The 20,133-nt window shown below is 44.5% G+C and overlaps 1 protein-coding gene across 18 annotated transcripts in view; it reads right to left on the reverse strand.

The window, feature by feature from the left end:
• Positions 1-20,133, reverse strand: part of EIF4G3 (eukaryotic translation initiation factor 4 gamma 3) — a 324,364-nt gene that overhangs the window by 187,703 nt on the left and 116,528 nt on the right. For all 18 annotated transcript variants that reach the window (XR_012897363.1, XM_075906746.1, XM_075906736.1 and 15 more), the window contains 2 exons: positions 1,858-2,037; positions 1,112-1,226 (listed from right to left, as the gene is read on the reverse strand). Coding sequence is in view for 17 of the 18 variants with exons in the window: in XM_075906746.1 (XP_075762861.1) it covers positions 1,112-1,226; positions 1,858-2,037 (295 nt within the window). In the remaining variant the exon portion in view is untranslated. The remainder of the gene's footprint in view (positions 1-1,111; positions 1,227-1,857; positions 2,038-20,133) is intronic.

The following is a 20,133-nucleotide window of genomic DNA, read 5'->3' on the forward strand; positions in this document are numbered from 1 at the left end:
AACACCACTTTTTTAAAGAGACATTGTCAGCATAGTAACAATTACAACACATATCTAGCTAATGTTTCATTTTAGATTGTTATAATAAAGGCCAAATTCTATCCCCTATGCAGAAAGAATAGCAGAGAAGCCTGTTTTCCGGAAGTACACCTTGTAGAGCTTTCATCGGGTCATCCCTATAAGGTGAAGTACAGAGTTTACTTCCTCTCCAGTGCATTTTGCTGTCATTTAAAAAAGTTCTTTAAAGCGTTTTGGGTTTCGGTTGCATAAAACTATCCTTCTCACAAAATTTAGATTAATTAAATAGTGTCCCCTTCTTGCCACATCTTAGCTCATGTAAATCACAATAACTGTCAACAATCTGTTATTACAGGTCTATTACATGTGGACCATTTCCCACAAAACTCCTTTACCATCCAAATTTACTGCCGCAAAACCCACATATTCTCCCACAATGAAGCGAACCTCGTCCTGGCCAAATAATCTGCTGCAAATAAGTTTTGAAATAATTTTAGCCTTTATTCTCTGGGAATTATTTACAACCTATGCTTATTTTTGGCAAATGTACATTGTTATGCTTTGACTATTTGCACTTCCTGATGTGTGACTGGCCATCCAAATTACATAGTTTTTTTTCTCTGTTCCCTGACTAAATGCCAAACTTTTGAACATAGGAGAAAAATAAATAAAAAAAGGTTAGCTGGATGGCTATGGATGTATTCAGTGCACAACCCAATGGAGCTTAGGCCTTAAGGTGCAATAACACTAAAGTAATAAATAATTACTATAATGATGATGAGGATTAAACAGTGAATAACAAAAAGCCAAAACTCTTGTTCACACTTGAATGCTCTTTTTGCACATGAATGAGAATGTTTGTATGAACAGCAATTAATCTGCAAACATTCATGCACACAAAAATGGTTTTGTGTATGATCGGAGTAAGCAATCAAGAGCACTATATACACAAATATAGCAGTTGTTTCAAATTCACACTAATTATTCTGACTTTACAATATTAAACCAGCTGTAACGAAATAACAACAAACCCAGTCCCCATCAAGCAATCCCCTTCTTTCCCAAACTATACACAATCCTCCACCCAGCTTACCATAGGCATTGGGGAATTCTCCGGGACCGGGACCTGGATAGTACGGCCCTGGCCCTGGCGGTTGAACAGGATACTGCTGTGGTGGCCCAACATAAGGAGGGCCACTGTGACGATACTGTGAGAGAAAAATTACAGGCATTTACAAACAATTATCATATGACTTAGCACGACATACAGAAGCTGTAATTAGCCTGGTTTTTAAAAAACTCTAAAAAAGAGATGATGAAACCTTCTTAAATATGGATTCAGAATGTTGCTTGCTCCCAAAAAAGTCGTAAGAAAGAAATGCATGCTGTGTCATTTGAGGTAAAGCTATTCAGACAACCAGTGCTGATGCAGACCATAGTCAAGTTGATTTCATTCCAATCATTTCTGTAATGCAGGACGCAAACAAAGCCCAATGTTTAATAGTATCAGCACATCGCTTAAATGAATGCAAGAGCCGTTACAATGCTATGTTTTTGAGGAACTTAATTTTTCATCATTTCTATCAGATGAAGCATAATCATTCTAGAAATTTTTCATCTCAGAAATAAAAAGGATAACCATTTATGAGTATCCCCTCTCCACCCACTGTCTTGTCAGATAAACATATATGTAAAGAAGAAAAAGGACAGGGTTACGCTGCTAATGGTATCAACCATAATCCTCTATCTTTCCCATAAACCCAAAACATCCCCATCTTTTAATCCAGGAGCAATAACTGTAGCTCATGCAGGTTCAGATGTGCTTAGGTAATATATTACCTGTGGTATACAGTATTGGGGGCCCTGGGGCATTGGATACGGCATTGGCAGATGGTTAACCATCATGATGTGTTGGTTGGTTTGATACACTGCAGTTGGTGTTTGTGCACCAGGACGGATAGAAGGGTTGCTGTTCTGGATGGCAGCTCTAGAAGGCTGAATTTGAGGCCTCTGAAAAAACTAGAAGAGGGAAGCAAAAAAATTTTAAAAAGTCAAAAATTATTTTTTTCTGAAAAGAAATCTGTAATATCAAATATAGGAAGAGAAAACCATACTGTAATTAAAAAAACACTTTCAAAGGGTTGCCACCCATTCAGAACATTGCAGGACAGTTTCCATTAGTTTTTAACATTGGCACTTTGCACAACCCTCAGTTTTACAATTTTCGGAGTGAGAAAGAGACCAAGACCAAACAATCACATTTTAAACTATAATGATATAACCATTAGTGTGCCTGGTGAATTATATACACCAACTTTCAGGCTAATGGTTAGAGGAAAAGGTTCTATGCAAATTTATTCTATAATGTATGGTAGACTGAAAATACACCTCCTTTATAAGTGATTTGATAAGGCAGTAAAAAGATCAAGGAAACCTTGTTGAAATTCCAGAATATCTAAAATTCTGACTTGTATGGGGGTTTTAGGTCCCCCTCTACTTTCCCTCTTTACCTTACCGAAAGTTTGAAGGAACTACCTGTCCTGAATTTCTTTTTCAAAATGGTGGCATCCCCTTTCTAAGTTGAACTGAACTTTTCCCGAACACTTGCATAAAGCAACCCACCACATAATGTAACTCACACAGACGGCTCCAGGGAACAAAGCAATATGATATGTGATTCAGGTCTCAATTCTCTTGAAGACAAGCATCAGCATCCAGGATGTGGAAGCATACAGAGTGCTAGAAGCCCTCACTCCGACTATAACTGTGTTTCTCAAAGTGGACCTCTTTGGGATAGCCGCTAGTGGACCCACACCGCTTTGTTTACCAAAAGGGTGTGTAGCATGGCGCCTCAAAGCCCCTGTTTACAGCCAAGGGGAGCCACGGGAAGCAGTAGTCCGGACCATGCTGGTTCCCGCGGTTCTCTTTGGCTAGAAACAGCGAACCAGAGCCAATGGGATCTGTAAGACTCCCATGGCTACAGACCCTTTAGGTAAAGAAAAAGATGCAGGCCGACTAACGGCTTTCCCAACGCAGGCCCGTGGCCCACGTAGAGAAACACTGCACTACAATTTTAATAATCTTAAAAGTAAACACATAAGTTATGCATCATACATTAATACATAAACTCATTTAATAACAAACCATGTGATGAAGAAACACTTATGCCATGCAGAACCAGTAGTTAAAATTACCTGGATGGGTCTGAATCCTCCCTTCAACAACGAAGCAAGAAAGCATCAGGAAACAGAAAGAAAGCCAATGGAACAACTTACAGATTAATATGAAGGGATAGGAGATAACATTAACCCTAATGTAATCGTTCCAATTATCTTTCTAACCGCTTTTCTATATAACAGGGCAGGAAAGATACTGAGCTAGTATCAAGAAATCTTTTCCTGTCAGAATTTCAAGCATGTTTCATGTATAAGTTTTCTAGAAAGTATTACATTGAAGAATAAAATATAAGTTAAAAAATTAAAATTTACAGCAAACAATACTGGAGAAAGACTTTACGTGCAGCTCGTTCTTAATATCAACCACTTTTCTCCTCCTCTGTTAGCTATATTGGTAGTCCAGAAATAGCACTATGCACAAAACAGAAATGAACCTGTGCTCAAATCCTAGATTTGGTCTGCAACTCTATGCCAAGGATAGAAGAAGAAGAGATATATGCTCAAAGCACTGGGTAGAAAGTATGACAGTCATACATCAGTCTACAGTGACTACTGCTGATAAATGAGGTGTGTTAAAACAAGCAGTCAGTTCTAGGCAAGCTATTTCATGAGTACAGAGGGTAAGAGTGGAAGTCTAGGCCAAGCGAAGCTGGTCTGGCACCGGGAAAGAATGGGCCAATATATATACTTCATTCTTAAGCTCTCTTCTCCAGTGGACAAGGCAGAAAGGTCTTATAATGCACCTCTCCTCGGGCACAGTGACAGTGATAACAAAATAGTCACTTTTGTCATTCCTGAGGGTTGCAAGACACTGTGGTAGCTGCTGTATTGAATGATTTCTCTCCACTAATGTCAATACTTACTCCCTTTCTCTGAAGGCCAGATAAAATGAATATGAAGATGAAAGCAGAAGTGTTATTACTAAGCATGTTAACCTAGATGAAAATTTGTGCCATTGGTCAGATCCTGCAATGTGTCTGGAATCAGAAGAAAACTCAATTGTTTGGACAAAAATAAAACTCCCAAACTTCTGGCTTAGATGAAACTAGGACTAGGCATGGAGAATCAAAGGACTATTATTTGATATAGGAGATGTGATAAGTTTAGCTGAGAGTGACTATGATTTCTATAAAAATGAGGGGTCCTGTGGCACCTTAAAGACTAACATATCTGTTAATCTTTAAGGTGACACAAAACTCTTTGTTGTTTTTCAAGATACAAACTAGCACCGCTACCCCTCTGAGATTTAGGATTTCTATGATTTCCAGTATCTAGAGATCAGAAAGAAGAGTGAAAATAATACAGAGATTTGATATTCTTATTGACACAGCTTCCCGGACATGGGCTTGAAAAGCATCTTGCCAGGTCTCCTGGTTCCCCTTTTAGCCTGTGCAATCTCTTGACCTAGCAAAGATGAGCAAGAACAGACTGTAGGTAGGATTCAACAGAGAAGCTGTTTCTCTGTAGTTCTTCCTTTGTGGTCAGTCTTTCTCTGCCTCTTGGCTGGCTTGCTTAGATGCTTGCTTCTAGACCACCAGTGATGCACAATGGAGTGCCTCATACCGAAAAGAAAATCGGTGTCTCTCTATTTCTATATGGATTCAAGGTGTAAATAGATTGAATGGAGATTCAACTTTGGTCTGGTCTCTCATTATTTTACTAGCCAGAATTTCTCTCTCATCCAAATTAGTTTGAGGCTAGCCAGGCTCACAATAGCATGTGCTCATGAATGCCATAACAATCAATTGAAGCAAAATGCAGGACAATGTAGCACTTTAAAGACTAACAAGATGGTTTATTAGATGATGAGCTTTCGTGGGCCAGACCCACTTCCTCAGATCAAATAGTGGAAGAAAGTAGTCACAACCATATATACCAAAGGATACAATTAAAAAAAATGAACAAATATGAAAAGGACAAATCACATTGCAGAACAGAAGGGGGATGCGGGGGGGTGGGAAGGGGGAGGAAGGAAGGTAAGTGTCTGTGAATTGCTGATATTAAAGGTAGGGAGAGTGGGATGTTTGTGAGTTAATGGTATTACAGGTGATAATTGGGGAAACTGTCTTGGTAATGGGTGAGAAAGTTCAAAGTCTTGTTAAGTCCTTGGTGATAAGTGTCGAATTTTAACATGAATGACAGTTCAGAGGATTCCCTTTCAAGTGCAGATGTAAAAGGTCTTTGTAGCAGAATGCAGGTGGCTAAGTCATTTAGAGAGTGTCCTTTCTGGTTAAAGTGGCAAGAAACTGTTTTCTCTTTGTGATCTTGTCTGATATCTGTTTTGTGGGCATTAATCCTTTGGCGAAGTGTCTGAGATGTTTGTCCAATGTACATAGCAGACGGACACTTTCGGCACATGATAGCATAGATTATATTTCTGGATGCGCAGGAATATGTGTTCTTGATCTTATAACTTACTTGGTTAGGTCCAATAATGGTATCAGCAGAATGAATATGTGGACAAAGCTGGCAACGGGGTTTGTTGCAAGGGAAGGTACCAGGGTTGGTATTAGTGTGGTATGTCCTGTGGTGGTTGGTAAGAATCATCTTGAGGTTAGGTGGTTGTCTATAGGAGACTATGGGTCTGTCTCCCAGAGCCTCTTTGAGTATGGTATCCTGTTCCAATATAGGCTGTAGTTTATTGATAATGTGTTGGACAGGTTTTAGTTGGGGGTTGTAGGTGATGACAAGTGGTGTTCTATTGTTGGTTTTCTTGGGTCTGTCTTGAAGTAGATGGTTTCTAGGTATTCGTCTGGCTCTTTCAATTTGCTTTTTTATTTCTCTGGGTGGGTAGTTGAGATTTATAAATGCTTGGTAGAGATCCTGAAGCTTCTGGTCTCTGTCAGTGGGGTTAGAGCAGATGCGGTTGTATCGAAGGGCTTGGCTATAGACGATGGATCGTGTGGTGTGTTCTGGATGGGAGCTGGATGCATGTAGGTAACTGTATGAGTCGGTGGGTTTTCTGTAGAGAGTGGTGTCTAATTTTCCATTGTTGATTTGTACGGTGGTGTCCAGGAAGTGGATCTCTCGTGTAGAATGGTCCAGGCTGAGGTTGATGGTGGGGTGTAGGTTGTTGAAATCTCTGTGGAATATCTCCAGTGTTTCTTGGCCATGTGTCCAGATCATAAAGATGTCATCGATGTACCGTAGGTAGAGGAGGGGTGAAAGGGGACGGGAGTTGAGGAAACGTTGTTCTAGGTCAGCCATAAAGATGTTAGCATACTGTGGGGCCATGCGTGTACCCATGGCTGTGCCGCTGATCTGGAGGTATAAGTTGTTCTCAAACAACCTACACCCCACCATCAACCTCAGCCTGGACCATTCTACACGAGAGATCCACTTCCTGGACACCACCGTACAAATCAACAATGGAAAATTAGACACCACTCTCTACAGAAAACCCACCGACTCATACAGTTACCTACATGCATCCAGCTCCCATCCAGAACACACCACACGATCCATCGTCTATAGCCAAGCCCTTCGATACAACCGCATCTGCTCTAACCCCACTGACAGAGACCAGAAGCTTCAGGATCTCTACCAAGCATTTATAAATCTCAACTACCCACCCAGAGAAATAAAAAAGCAAATTGAAAGAGCCAGACGAATACCTAGAAACCATCTACTTCAAGACAGACCCAAGAAAACCAACAATAGAACACCACTTGTCATCACCTACAACCCCCAACTAAAACCTGTCCAACACATTATCAATAAACTACAGCCTATATTGGAACAGGATACCATACTCAAAGAGGCTCTGGGAGACAGACCCATAGTCTCCTATAGACAACCACCTAACCTCAAGATGATTCTTACCAACCACCACAGGACATACCACACTAATACCAACCCTGGTACCTTCCCTTGCAACAAACCCCGTTGCCAGCTTTGTCCACATATTCATTCTGCTGATACCATTATTGGACCTAACCAAGTAAGTTATAAGATCAAGAACACATATTCCTGCGCATCCAGAAATATAATCTATGCTATCATGTGCCGAAAGTGTCCGTCTGCTATGTACATTGGACAAACATCTCAGACACTTCGCCAAAGGATTAATGCCCACAAAACAGATATCAGACAAGATCACAAAGAGAAAACAGTTTCTTGCCACTTTAACCAGAAAGGACACTCTCTAAATGACTTAGCCACCTGCATTCTGCTACAAAGACCTTTTACATCTGCACTTGAAAGGGAATCCTCTGAACTGTCATTCATGTTAAAATTCGACACTTATCACCAAGGACTTAACAAGACTTTGAACTTTCTCACCCATTACCAAGACAGTTTCCCCAATTATCACCTGTAATACCATTAACTCACAAACATCCCACTCTCCCTACCTTTAATATCAGCAATTCACAGACACTTACCTTCCTTCCTCCCCCTTCCCACCCCCCCGCATCCCCCTTCTGTTCTGCAATGTGATTTGTCCTTTTCATATTTGTTCATTTTTTTTAATTGTATCCTTTGGTATATATGGTTGTGACTACTTTCTTCCACTATTTGATCTGAGGAAGTGGGTCTGGCCCACGAAAGCTCATCATCTAATAAACCATCTTGTTAGTCTTTAAAGTGCTACATTGTCCTGCATTTTGCTTCAACTACCCCAGACTAACACGGCTACATTTCTATCACTATAACAATCAATTATTATTTTAAAATTCAAAATATGACGACTGCGATTTCAGCCTGGGAAGTGAAGGATGTGAAACCTGCCTTTCTCCTCCAATAAGGTCACTCCATTCTTGGGAGCAAACAAACCCAGTAGCAAATATGTAACACAGGCCACGAAAATAGTGAAGAAATTTATGGAAATGGAAGCTACTGGTTTGTGTATGGCTTTTTGCCATCAGTCACTGTGTCTAAAAGACCATCTGAAGCTGTCTGTAAATTCTTAGGAATGCAATTCTAAAACATTCTGCTTCCTGAGAAACCAACGGGGTCCTCTTTCTGCTGTCACAAGTGGAACGATGGTGCACTTAGGACCTAAGCTTAATGCCTTCTTAAAACACATGGCCTGCTTAGCAAGCATGAGGCCCTACACAGGTATGGACCCTTGCAGCTCTGAATCACAGAGAACTCACAGTGAGGAGGTCACTGGGTTTCAAGAAGCAACGCTGCATAATTAAAAGCACAAGGCGCTGGCTGCCAGTTAGATTACTGGAAGGAGAGCAAAAGGCACAATGACTTCATTACCTCTAGAGAGACACTGGGAAAGCAATGAGTTTCACTTGTGCCAACTAATGCAAGAGGAGAATTGTTTACAGCAGTGGTTTTCAACCTATTTACCACTGTGGGCCACATACAGTATTACCTGCATGGCCCTTAGGATGTCACATGGGCCACAGTTCTGTGCTGACTGGGCTAGAGGCAGCCCTCTGGTTTAGGGTATAGGTTGTCAACTCAGTGGAGCAGGAGAACCAAAACTGTTTTTGGAGGGGTGGGAAGGAAGGGGCCAAATTCAAGCAAACCTGAGTGCCGGGTCACAATGCCGTATTAACATATGGGTCAGTGTCAGCAGACCTCCCAAAGGAAGTGAGTCTCTAAGGGTATGTCTACACAGAAAAGTTATCATATATATAGTAGCCCAGTGTGTGAGAGTCTGTAACGCCGAAATGCTGGCTGTTCCCTCTGGGCGGCGCTGTTGCCTGAAATGCTGGCTGTTCCCTCTGGGCGGCGCTGTTCCCTGAAATGCTGGCTGTTCCCTCTGGGCAGGGCTGTTCCCTGAAATACTGGCTGTTCCCTCAGGGCAGCGCTGTTGCCTGAAATGCTGGCTGTTCCCTCTGGGCGGTGCTGTTGCCTGAAATGCTGGCTGTTCCCTCTGGGCAGCGCTGTTGCCTGAAATGCTGGCTGGTCCCTCTGGGCGGTGCAGTTGCTAAAATGCCGGCTGTTCCCTCTGGGCAGCCCGTGCTGCATGGGGAGTGCGGGGCCCAAACAGTCGCTTGCGTCACTTGCTCCCCTGCGGCGACCCGGCTGAGTGGCGCAGAAGTCAGCCGAGCGCCACGGAGGGAGGAGTAGGGGGGCAGGAAGGTGATGTGCAGCGTCACAGTGGTTCCAGGCCCGCCCCCTGGCTGTGAACATCACCGCCCTGCCCCCCTTCGCCTCCTTCCGTGGCGCTTGGCTGACTTCTGCGCCGCTCAGCCAGGCTGCTGCGTGGGAGCATGTGGTGCAAGCGACCGTTTGGGCTCCACACTCCCCATGTAGCACGGCTGTTTGGGCTCTGCAGTCCCCTGAGTGAGAGGCAGGAGGGGGAGGAGAAGAGAAAGAGAGAGACAGAGAGAGAGGCAGAAGGAGGAGGAGAGCTGAGAGCGAGGGGGGGAGGCAGTAGGAGGAGTGAGAGTGAGAGAGAGAGAGAGATGGAGCGAGAGACCGGAGGTTCAGGAGAGAAGACCAACATGGAGGAGAGACCTGAAAATCCCGTCTTATGACGGGCTAATTGGCTAGTTTAGAAATAACAGCCGTTATTTCGAAATAACTTTACTAGTGTCTACACAGCCAAACCACTATTTTGAAATTAATTGGAAATAGTAGAGTGCTTATTTCGAATTTGGTAAACCTCATTCCACAAGGAATAACGCCAATTTTGAAACAGCTATTTCGAAATAAGTGCTTTGTAGACACTTATATCGAAATAGGGGGCCTCCAGCCTTCCCAGGGTGCCCAGCCTCAACCAAGAACACTCCTCTCCCTCGCCCCTTCCCGGAGCCCTTAAAGGGGTTGACTCTGGCCACAGTGCCTATGCCAGCTCCAATCCTGCTAGACCAGAGCCAGCAGTCACTGCCCCTGACCCAGTGGCCCCAAAACATGAGCCATTAAGCCACTGGCAGCCAGCCCTCCACCACTCCCCAGGAGCAGTCTGCCAGCTCGCAAAAGCCTGCCAGGGCCCAGAGAAGGCGGGCGCCTTCCTGGTCCAGGGTGGAGATCATGGACCTTATTCAGGGTTTGGGGGGGATGCCCCCCAACGTCCATGATCTCCGCACTAGATGGAGGAACGTGGCTGTCTATAGCAGGATAGCTGCCAGCCTGGCCACCAAAGGCCACATGCGAACCCAGGAGCAGGTTTGCATGAAAATCAAGTTGGTCCGGCGAGACCCTCAACCCTGATCCCTGAGCTTCCCCTCCTCCTTCTTCCCCTGGCTTCCCTCTTCCAGCTCCCTCCTCCCAGGTTTCCCTCTTCCCTCTCCCACCCTCTCTTCTAGCCTCTTCCACCTCCTTTCCCCAGTTGCACCAGAGTTTCATCCCCCTCTCAGTTTTGTTAAATAAAGAGAGTTTGTGTTCATGAAAATACGTGTATTTTATTTGACATCAGGAAGGGGGGTGAGGGAGGGATAAGTGGAAGGACGTGAGGGAGGAAGGAGGCACAAGCCCCCAGTGGGGCAGACCAGAGAGGTTCTTAGTGCTCCTCAGAGTGGAAGCTCTCCCGCAGGGCCTCCTGGATACTGACAGCCCCCCCGATGGACCTCCTGGATGGCAGCCTGCAGAAAGTGCAGCCAGGCTCGCAGCAACGTGTCCAAGAGAAGCACCAGACTGCCCAGGGGCAGCTCTGGCTCCATGTTGCAGAGTGCTGTGGTGTCCCGAGTGAGGGCAACCAGAGCACACAGAGACAAAATTATTTGGTGTCCCTCATCGAGGTAGGCAAGCAAGCAGGGAAAGCTGAGCACTGGCTGTCCAGGGGGGTCCCTTTAAACACAGGCTTCAGATAGCCTCAGGCAGCAGCCGCACAAAGTAACTCCTGATCTGATGCCCTACCGGACCTGGTTCCAGCCAGCCTTAAATGTGATTCAGCGTCCACTAAGTGTGGACGCACTATTTCGAAATAGCAAAACGCTATTTCAAAATGCATTTTGTGTGTAGATGCGTTATTTCGAAATAACTTATTTCGAATTAACTATTTCAAAATAAGATATTCCAAAATAACACTGTAGTGTAGACATACCTTAAAGGAGTTTTACCAGAGAGCAGGGACAGTATCCTCCTGCTCGCTATTGGAAAAGGGGGTGGGGGAGAACCAAGTTATAAAAAAGCCAATCTAAAGCAAGAAGTCTCTAGCAGAGTTTACTTCATTATTTTTAGATACAGCAAACCCTTCCAAATGGAAAAACCCCAAGACCTCAATCTAGAAATAAAGCAGAAATCCACCAGAACACAAGAATAAATCTAATCTGAATATAGGCTCCAGCATTCAAAACAAGCCCTCGCTGGAAAAACATTTTTTTAAAATTTATCTTCTCCTCCCCTCCCAAATGAAGCTGATATTATCTAAAGCTGCTCCTGGAGGCCGAAGTTTTGCAATTCTGTTTTGTTAACAATTTAATGTCCCAAGTTTACATGCAAACACTCATGGCTGACACAATGCTAACAATGCCACCGCAAGAGCCAGGAAATTCAGAACTGAGGTTGAAACTGTCCACAGTTCATTTCCCTGCACACAAGTATTACTTTGGAGCACGTGCATTACACAGTCAGGACTGGGGCTTAGGCTACAGAGGTGCACGGAATGGTCATTATTAGAAATCCTGATAACTCCTTCCACAAATTCCTTCATCTCTTTAAGACTCGGCATTTGTCGACCCATACAGCATTGCACTAGCGCAGCTGCACCATAGTAGCACTTTAGACACTACCACACCCGTTGGAGAGCTTCTCCTGTCAGTGTTATTAATACTCCTCTCTGAGAGACAGCAGCTACATCGACAAGAGAAAATTTCCCTTCAACCCGGCACTACCTAAAGTGGGGTTAGTTCAGTAGAAGTACATCACACAGGGGCGTGGATTTTTTGCAATGTAAATTAGTAGCACAAACTGGACCTGAGTACTGCAAGACCTAACAAAGCTCCGATCACTGTGAAATGCACCTTCCACAGAGCTAGAAAACATTCATGTCTAATTTGGGGAACCTCCCGACCACAGGCTGGATTCAGCCCTGCTGCTTTGTTTCATCAAGCCTGCAGCAGGTCTCTGTGCTGCAGGCCAGAAGCCCCAGCCTGTCCCCGCAGCACCTACGTGAAGGGCCAATCAATGGGGCCCTGCACAGATACAAATGTCTACCCACGAACAGACATCGGTCTCTGCTGATCTGCAGGCTCTCCTCTGAAGAGACATGGCAGCCAATGGAGAAGCGCATGGCCCCATTGCCACAGCACCTCCTCCCAACAGTGTGGCTGTACTGCCCACAGCCCCTTCACCTATGGGGCTGTATGACCCTCCCCAGGAGACGCCCCAGCTAGGGAAAGGGCTGGAAGGGGAGGGGTTTACAGCCGCACAGCTGGGAAGAGCTGCCGGTGCGAGGCACTGGTTCCCAGGAGCTATGCACTACACACCTCTCCATTGGCCGCAGTCTCTCCGGAGAAGAGCCCTGTGAATCAGTGGATATCGATGTCTCTCCACGATTATCAGTTTCTGTGGGAAGTCATTTGTATTTGCACAGGGCTCTACCAATCAGAGAAGCTCCATGTGCTGCCTCTGCCCCCAGTGCCGGCTCCAAAACTCTCATTGACTGGAAACCATGGCCAATGGGAGCTGTGGGGGTGCCACCCACGATGGCAGATAACGTGCACAGTGCCGAGCCACTTGCCCCTTCCATCTGCGGTCAGCCATGACAGCCACTTCAGAGTCCATTGCAGAGCCAACCAGGCAAGGAGCCAACCTTAGCCCCACTGCACCGCTGGCCGGGAGACACCTGAAGTAAGCATCACCCAGCTGGAGCCCACACCCCAGTCCCCTGCTCCAGCCTTGAGCCCCCTACCACATGCTAGCTCCCTCCTGGAGCCTGCACCCCAATATGCACGCTCACCCCTTGCTCCCGCACTCCAAACATGTTGGCCCCAGGCCAGAGCCCTGCCCTGCACCCTAAACCTCTCATCTCCAGCCCGTACCTAGAGCCCACACCCCTAACCGGAAAGCCCTCATCCCCTCCCTCACCCCAACCCCCATGTCTCAGCACAGAGCCCTGTTCTGCACCCTGCACTCCTAATTTCTGGCCCCACCCCAGGGCCAATGGGAATTCTTGAGTCTCCCTTTCTGTCCAATCCCTGTGGGGCTGTGTGTGGCCCACAACTGATTTGGCCTCTCATGGAAAAAAGGTTAGGGTTAGGCCCAGTGTTCCCTCTAAGATTCCTACCAATAATTTGCCTCCCACCCACCTCGTCAGCAGAGCCAGACGGTTGCTGCTCAGGGTGGGCTAGGTGGTAGTCGGCTGCCCCGCCCCAGGAGCAGCAGGGCAGGCACCACGTAGCACTGGCCCTAGCTTCAGCCCTTCCTCAGGGGTACTGCTGTGGTCCATGTGGCAGGCAGCGGCTCCTGCCATGGCAGCCACATAGTGGGTGGTGGGCGGCAGCTGCTGTTATAGCTCCTGCCGGGGCCCAAGCCACATGACAGGTGGCTGAGCGCTACTGCCAGGGCTAGAGCCACGTATTGGGCAGCGGCTGCAGCCGCATGTCTGGGGCCAGAGCCATGTAGCTAGGGCCAGAGCTGTGTAGCTAGGGCCAAAGCTGCATGGCGGACGGTGAATGCTGGTGAGCCCCTGGCCGGGGGGCGGAGCCACATAGTGGGTGGTGGATGGAGGCTGCTGCTGCAGTAATCTCTTCAGGAACAGACAGGGCTCCCATATGCTCACCTGGTAGAGTTGCCAACTGTCTAACTGGGCAAATCCAAAGACCCTTGCCTTGCCCCTTCCCTGAGGCCATTCACCAGTCCCACCTCTCCTCTGAGGTCTCCACTCACTCCACCCCCTTTCCCCTTCATTCGTGCTTTTCCTGCGCCCTCACTCACTTTCACCAGGCTGGGGTATGGATTGGGGGTGTGAGGTGCAGGCTCTGGGAGGGAGTTTGGTGCGGGGGTGGGCGGCAGGATCTGGGCCAGGGTAGGGGCGCAGGAGGGGTATGGTGGTTGATGCTTACCTTGGGTGGCTCCCAAAAGTGATGGGCAGACCCTCTGACAGTGGCTTGTAGGTGGAGGAATCAGGGGCAATGTTCCCTGAAAGGTGCACACTTGTGTAGGCACACACCAACAATTTGCCTCCCATCCACCTCTTCAGCTGAGATGCAGTGACTGGGAAAGGGCGGCTAAAATATTCCTTTTTCCATGACATTTAATTATTTATATATACACGCGCACACATACACAATATGATGGGGACTAATTTAACTACAACTACTCAAGAGAGAGATCCTGGCGTCACTGTGGATAGTTCTCTGAAAACATCCACTCAGTGTGCAGCGGCAGTCCAAAAAGCAAATAGAATGTTAGGAATCATTTAAAAAGGGATAGAGAATAAGACAGAGAATATCTTATTGCCTCTCTATAAAACCAAGGGATGCCCACATCTTCAATACTGCGTACAGATGTGGTTGCCTCATCTCCAAAAAGATATATTGGCGTTGGAAAAGGTTCAGAAAAGCGCAACAAAAATGATTAGGGGTTTGGAACGCATCCCATGTGAAGAGAGATTAAAAAGACTGGGACTTTTTAGCTTAGAAAAGAGGAGACTAAGGGGGGATATGATAGAGGTAAATAAAATCATGACTGATGTGGAAAAAATGAATAAGGAAATGTTATTTACTGCTCCATAATATAAGAACTAGGGGTCACCAAATGAAATTACTAGGTATCAGGTTTAAAACAAACAAAAGGAAGTTTTTCTTCTCACAATGCACAGTCTACCTGTGGAACTTCTTGCCAGAGGATGTTGTGAAGACCAGAACTTAAACAGGGTTCAAAAAAGAGCTAGATAAATTCATGGAGGTTAGGTCCATCAATGGCTATTAGCCAGAATGGGTAGGAATGATTTTCTCAGCCTCTGTTTGTCTGGAAATGGATGACAGGAGTGGGATCATGTGATGATTGCCTGTTGTGTTCACTCCCTATGGGGCATCTGGTATTGGCCACCCACTACGGCCTATAAATACATAAATACACACACACACATATGTATATATGTATGCATGTATAAATAAATGAGTACTAGTGGGTGCAGCGGTGGCACGGATCCGAACAAGTCCACATGACCTCAATATTGGTGCACAATATAAAACTCACTCTGCTCATGGATGGAAAATCTTAGAGGGAACACTGTTCCTCACTCCAGTCTAACATGACACACATTTTGTCTCAAATCAACTGCTTTTGCTCCACAACCTAAGTTTATCTAGAAAGTGAAAATGAATCTTTAACCACGGCCTCTTTGTTAGTTTTGTATTTCTTTTCTTCTTTCAATAAAAAATGCTTTTTCTTCAAGCACATGCTTTTTCTTCAAGCTTTTTCTTCAAGCACAAAGACGCACTAGCTCCATACACAGGGCATCAGTAAATGAAGAATTCTGGTTTCATATTTTGCACCAGAAGTTAAAGATGGAAAGAGACCTTTTGGATCTCATCTACTCCAGGATTATTCCCTACAGACTATTTCTAGTCCAATGTAGTTTTCGGTAGATTTTCTACATTATACTCTCTAGCACACTGGCAAAACTGAACACTCCCTTGTCTCTGTGTTGGTGTGTTGCAGTGCACAAGAGCTAAATTCCATGTGTCTCAAACCTTCAAGAACTTCTGAAAGGGGAGGGGAAGAGCTTGCTTTGCCATATGCAAAAAAGCATGCTTCTAAACTAGGGATGGGCAAACTCCAGCCCACAGGCCAAACATTCACAATTTGTCTACATATTTCCAGGTCAATTAAAGACTGGTAATTTGTATAGATCTACTAGCAGACATGGCCCTGCAAAAGGCTGAAAAATATAACAATGGATCACAAGGACAAAGCGACAAATTGTTGAGATTACAACCAAATCAGATGGGAACATTCTGTTTTCTTCTTTTACATTATGCCTTTCCAGAGCCTGAGATACCACCTTGGTTATTAATCTTTACCCTTTTGCAGCAGAAGAGAAGAAGAATTCACTAGCATGATAACTTTTCCCTGACCCTAAGAGAGAGGAGGGGGGGAAGGTCTACACAGGAAAGATGTGTGTAAGAAGTGCACCTATCACCAGGTACAAGTCAGAGTGTTTACTTTGATCTGTAAAGCTCAGGTTTTGGTCGTGGCTGAGATAATTTCACCTTTGCCATCTCACCAAGATCAGTTGGGGAACTTTAGTTAAAACAGTCTCTCAATTAAAAGATGTGGATGTCAGAAACAGTTATTTCACAGAGGAGGGCTCCAGGCTCTAGAATTTACTTCCCTCACTGGCCTGCAAAAGTCCAAGTGCTGATCTAAAAGGCATGATGTATGGCTCATTTCTTTTTGTAAGCTTTTGGTGATGATATGTAGTTTATTAGTGGAAGAAAGTCTTCCAGTATTAGCCGTGATACTCAAATTCTGTATGTTATTTAACTTTCTTTACCCAGAGATTGTGTGGCGGATGCTTTTATATTATTAAAGAAATAATAAAAACACATAAACAGATTCTTCTACACAATGGCTCTAGTTTAAGCACTAGCACCATGGTCTGGCACTCCAGTCTGGCACCCTCGGGACCTGACCAGTTCCACACCAGAGAATTTTTCAGACCACAGGAGGTCAATATTGTCTAGTAACATTACCAACCCTTCCACTGCTTACTGGGCTGTTAGAGGACATTTAGGGGTAAATTAGAGCTAAATTACCTTTCAGAACCCTGAGAGCCAGGAAAGGAGGCTTTAAACAAATTTATTGGGACTGCAAGAAACTTGGCCACACCCATGAAAAGCAGACATCCGGCTAACTAAAATCATTCCATGTGACGGATGTTTCCGGACCAGAGAGTTCTGAACTAAAGAGGTTCAACCTGTACCAGACATGTTCCTTCACAGCTTCTCTGTTCTTCCAAATATCTGCTAATGAAAAGCAGCTAATAACTACTCCCACAGTGGAACCAGAAGTACTCACTTTGGTTCTCCAACTCCATGAAGCCGGGCTCCATTTGTGTGGAGATAACGCTCCCATGCTATGTCTCTCAGGGATGGGTTGGAAGAAGAGAACATTCCCCTATGGCTCTGCACAGAGAGGTGGGGAATGAAGAACATCTCCCACCACCTCTTGCTCCAAAGGACATTCCCCACACTTGCACATATCCCCACCTCAGAAAACACATTGGTTGACAGGGGAAAGAGTTCTTTAACTTTTTAAGAAATCATGGCATCTATTTTCATTTGACCATGGTTGTTTACTTGAGAAACATTAAAACTATGCTTCCAGAGGTTATGAAACCTACAGCATCAACAGGTTTCAATAATTATAACTGACATGTTCATAATATATTTTAAATAAATTCTCTGTAAAATTGCCAGTCAACTTCAAAAACATAAGTCATACTCACCTGAGCATATTCATGATACAATAATTACAGGAAATAGCACCAAAGTATTATTATTTGAATTCATTCAAATTGATATGGAATTAATGCACAAGAGATGTGATTTAACCATAATATAACTCGTATGTTACACAGAAAATTTAAATTTAGGTTAATTTTTAGTGCTCTTCCTGACACTGTGTTAGACAACCAGAATTCTGGGTTTTCTCCAAATATCAGTCACAGCAAAAGTTATAGCAAACATAGTAAATTTCAGTATTTGGTAAATGTTTTGCATACAAATCTCTAAGTTCTCACTGTAACACTTGCATAACGTTTTAATAAATCAAGAAAGTTAAAACTGTGCAAAGAAGTGATTTGCTTTTTTTACATTAACCTCAAGATTCCTAATACGAGGGTATAACATTCTCCCTGTCAGATTTCAAGTTTAGGGTCACCCTTTGGCAATGGCAGAATATAAACCGTGAGTTCTCACAATCTGGGCGGTTGCGAGCAGGTTGTAGGGGGCTGCCAAAACAAACCAGAGATGGACCCAGTGCTTGGGCCCAGTGCTGAAGTCAAAGCCCAAGCAGATCAGGTTCATAGGGCCCCCTGTGGCATGCAGTTCTGGGCAATTGCCTTGCTTTCCAACTTCTGTTGCTGGCCCTGGTTTGTAATTTATTGGATATGTAGAAAAACAGTTGTTGTGGCATATGTGAGACATGAAAGTTTTATCACATGTTGCTGGAGGGGGGAGGGGCTTAGAAAGCAAATGGTTGAGAATCCCTGATATAAACTACTCCAGGGTCTACACAGACACAGAATAATCCTTAGGATTAGCCAGCCAATTCACCAATTCCATTCTTCCCCCTCAAACACACAGAACTGTGTCCAGATGATACTGGGAACAAAGAAGAATCTAACTCTTAGCGTGTTTCTAATAAATTCTGGTTTCTGAGAGAGAATTTTGTCTACAGACAACTATAATTCAGCCAAGAACCTGGTTGCAGCAAAGGTAAGATATGTACTGGCTTTGTAAGCATCCTGAAGCCCTGGACATTGCAAAGTTGTAACCTGGTTATAAGATCACAGCTGGGTTCAATGGATAAAACCATTTTAATCATGCGGTAATACGATTTCTAACTTGATTATTACTGTTAAGTAATCAAATACTTTTTTACCTTTTTCACTGTTTTGGAATCGTACATGACTAATTGTGAAAGATCTGCAATTCTTTAGATCCATATAGAGGGGACACTGGCTCTCATTGATTTTAGAAGAGAATTTTAGCAGGACATACTAAATACAAATGTTGTCTTTTGCTTAATGATTAGAAAAGAACTCAAGAATATTCCTCTTCTTTGAAATGAGACTAGTTTTCCCATAACTCCTCTTTTTTTTTTTTTTAAACCAAAGAACTTCAGAGAAGGTGAAAGAAAGGAAATGGTAGGTCTCACAGCAAGTTCTGTCATGGTACTTATTAATACATAGCAACGGGTAGATGCAAATACACTCACCTTTAATGGTTCTTCTCTCACCACAGCCTATCCATAAATTCCACAGCAACAAGTGAGTTTAAAACTATGCAAAAAAGTAACAAATGTAATTGCTTCCTTACGTATGGTTTGTGTGCATGAGTGAAAGCGTAGATGACACTAGTCTTTAAACTCCTGTTTTCTGCTCTCTTCGAGAAAGCATGTCTTCCTCATGTGACTGTATACACTGGGAACAAAGGTGTCTATATATTTTTCTCATTGTAACAGACTCGCCTGTTCCCATGTGACAGTATTTCTACCAGCTGGTACAAGTTGAACCTCTCTAGTCCAGCATCCTTGGGACCAAACCGGTACCGAACCATGAGTTTGCCAGACCACGGGAGGTCAATATTGTCTAGCAGCATTACCAACACTTTCACTGCTTACTGGCTCTTAGAAGACATTTAGGGGTAAATTAGAGCTAAATAACAGCATAAAACAATGAGAGCCAGGACTGGTGGTGGTAAAAGGAACTTTATGGGACCAAAGGAAACTTGGCCACCCCCATGATAAGTGGACATCTGGCTAACTAAACTCATGCTGGACCACGGATGTTGCCAGATCAGGGAGTGCCAGACTAGAGAGGTTCAACCTGTATCATCTTCAATAGGCAAGATAACACAGCTCACTCTTTATCTTACATAGCATTGCTCAGGGCTTGTCTACACTTGAAATCCTACAGCAGCACAGCTGCACCACTGTAGCGCTTCATAGCACTCACAACTGCAACAAGGAGTGCTTCCATCAGCAATGTTAATAAAGTTCCCTGAGAAGTGGTAGTTAGGTTGATGGCAGAACTCTTCCATCAACCTAGTACTGTCTACACCAGGAGGGTTAGGTTGGCTTAACTATATCCAGGCTTGACAACAACTGAGGGGGTGGGGGGCGACAGGAGCTGTTGCCCCAAAAAGGGCACCATTGGGGGGCAGGGGGTAGGGCAGTAGCTCCCCCTTAAGTCTGAACCTCTGGATTTCATACTTGAAGTCTGCTTCAAGCTGCATGTCCTGGCTCCAGAGGTAGTTCTTAAATGCAACAGAGTTTGAGCTGCTTGCAGCTTTGCCATTGGGGCAGGGAGTTTGCTTAAAAAAAAAAAAAAGAGGGAGGCAGATGATCAAGAATGACAAAA

Source organism: Pelodiscus sinensis, chromosome 23 (genome assembly GCF_049634645.1).
Source record: "Pelodiscus sinensis isolate JC-2024 chromosome 23, ASM4963464v1, whole genome shotgun sequence".
NCBI lineage: Eukaryota > Metazoa > Chordata > Testudines > Trionychidae > Pelodiscus > Pelodiscus sinensis.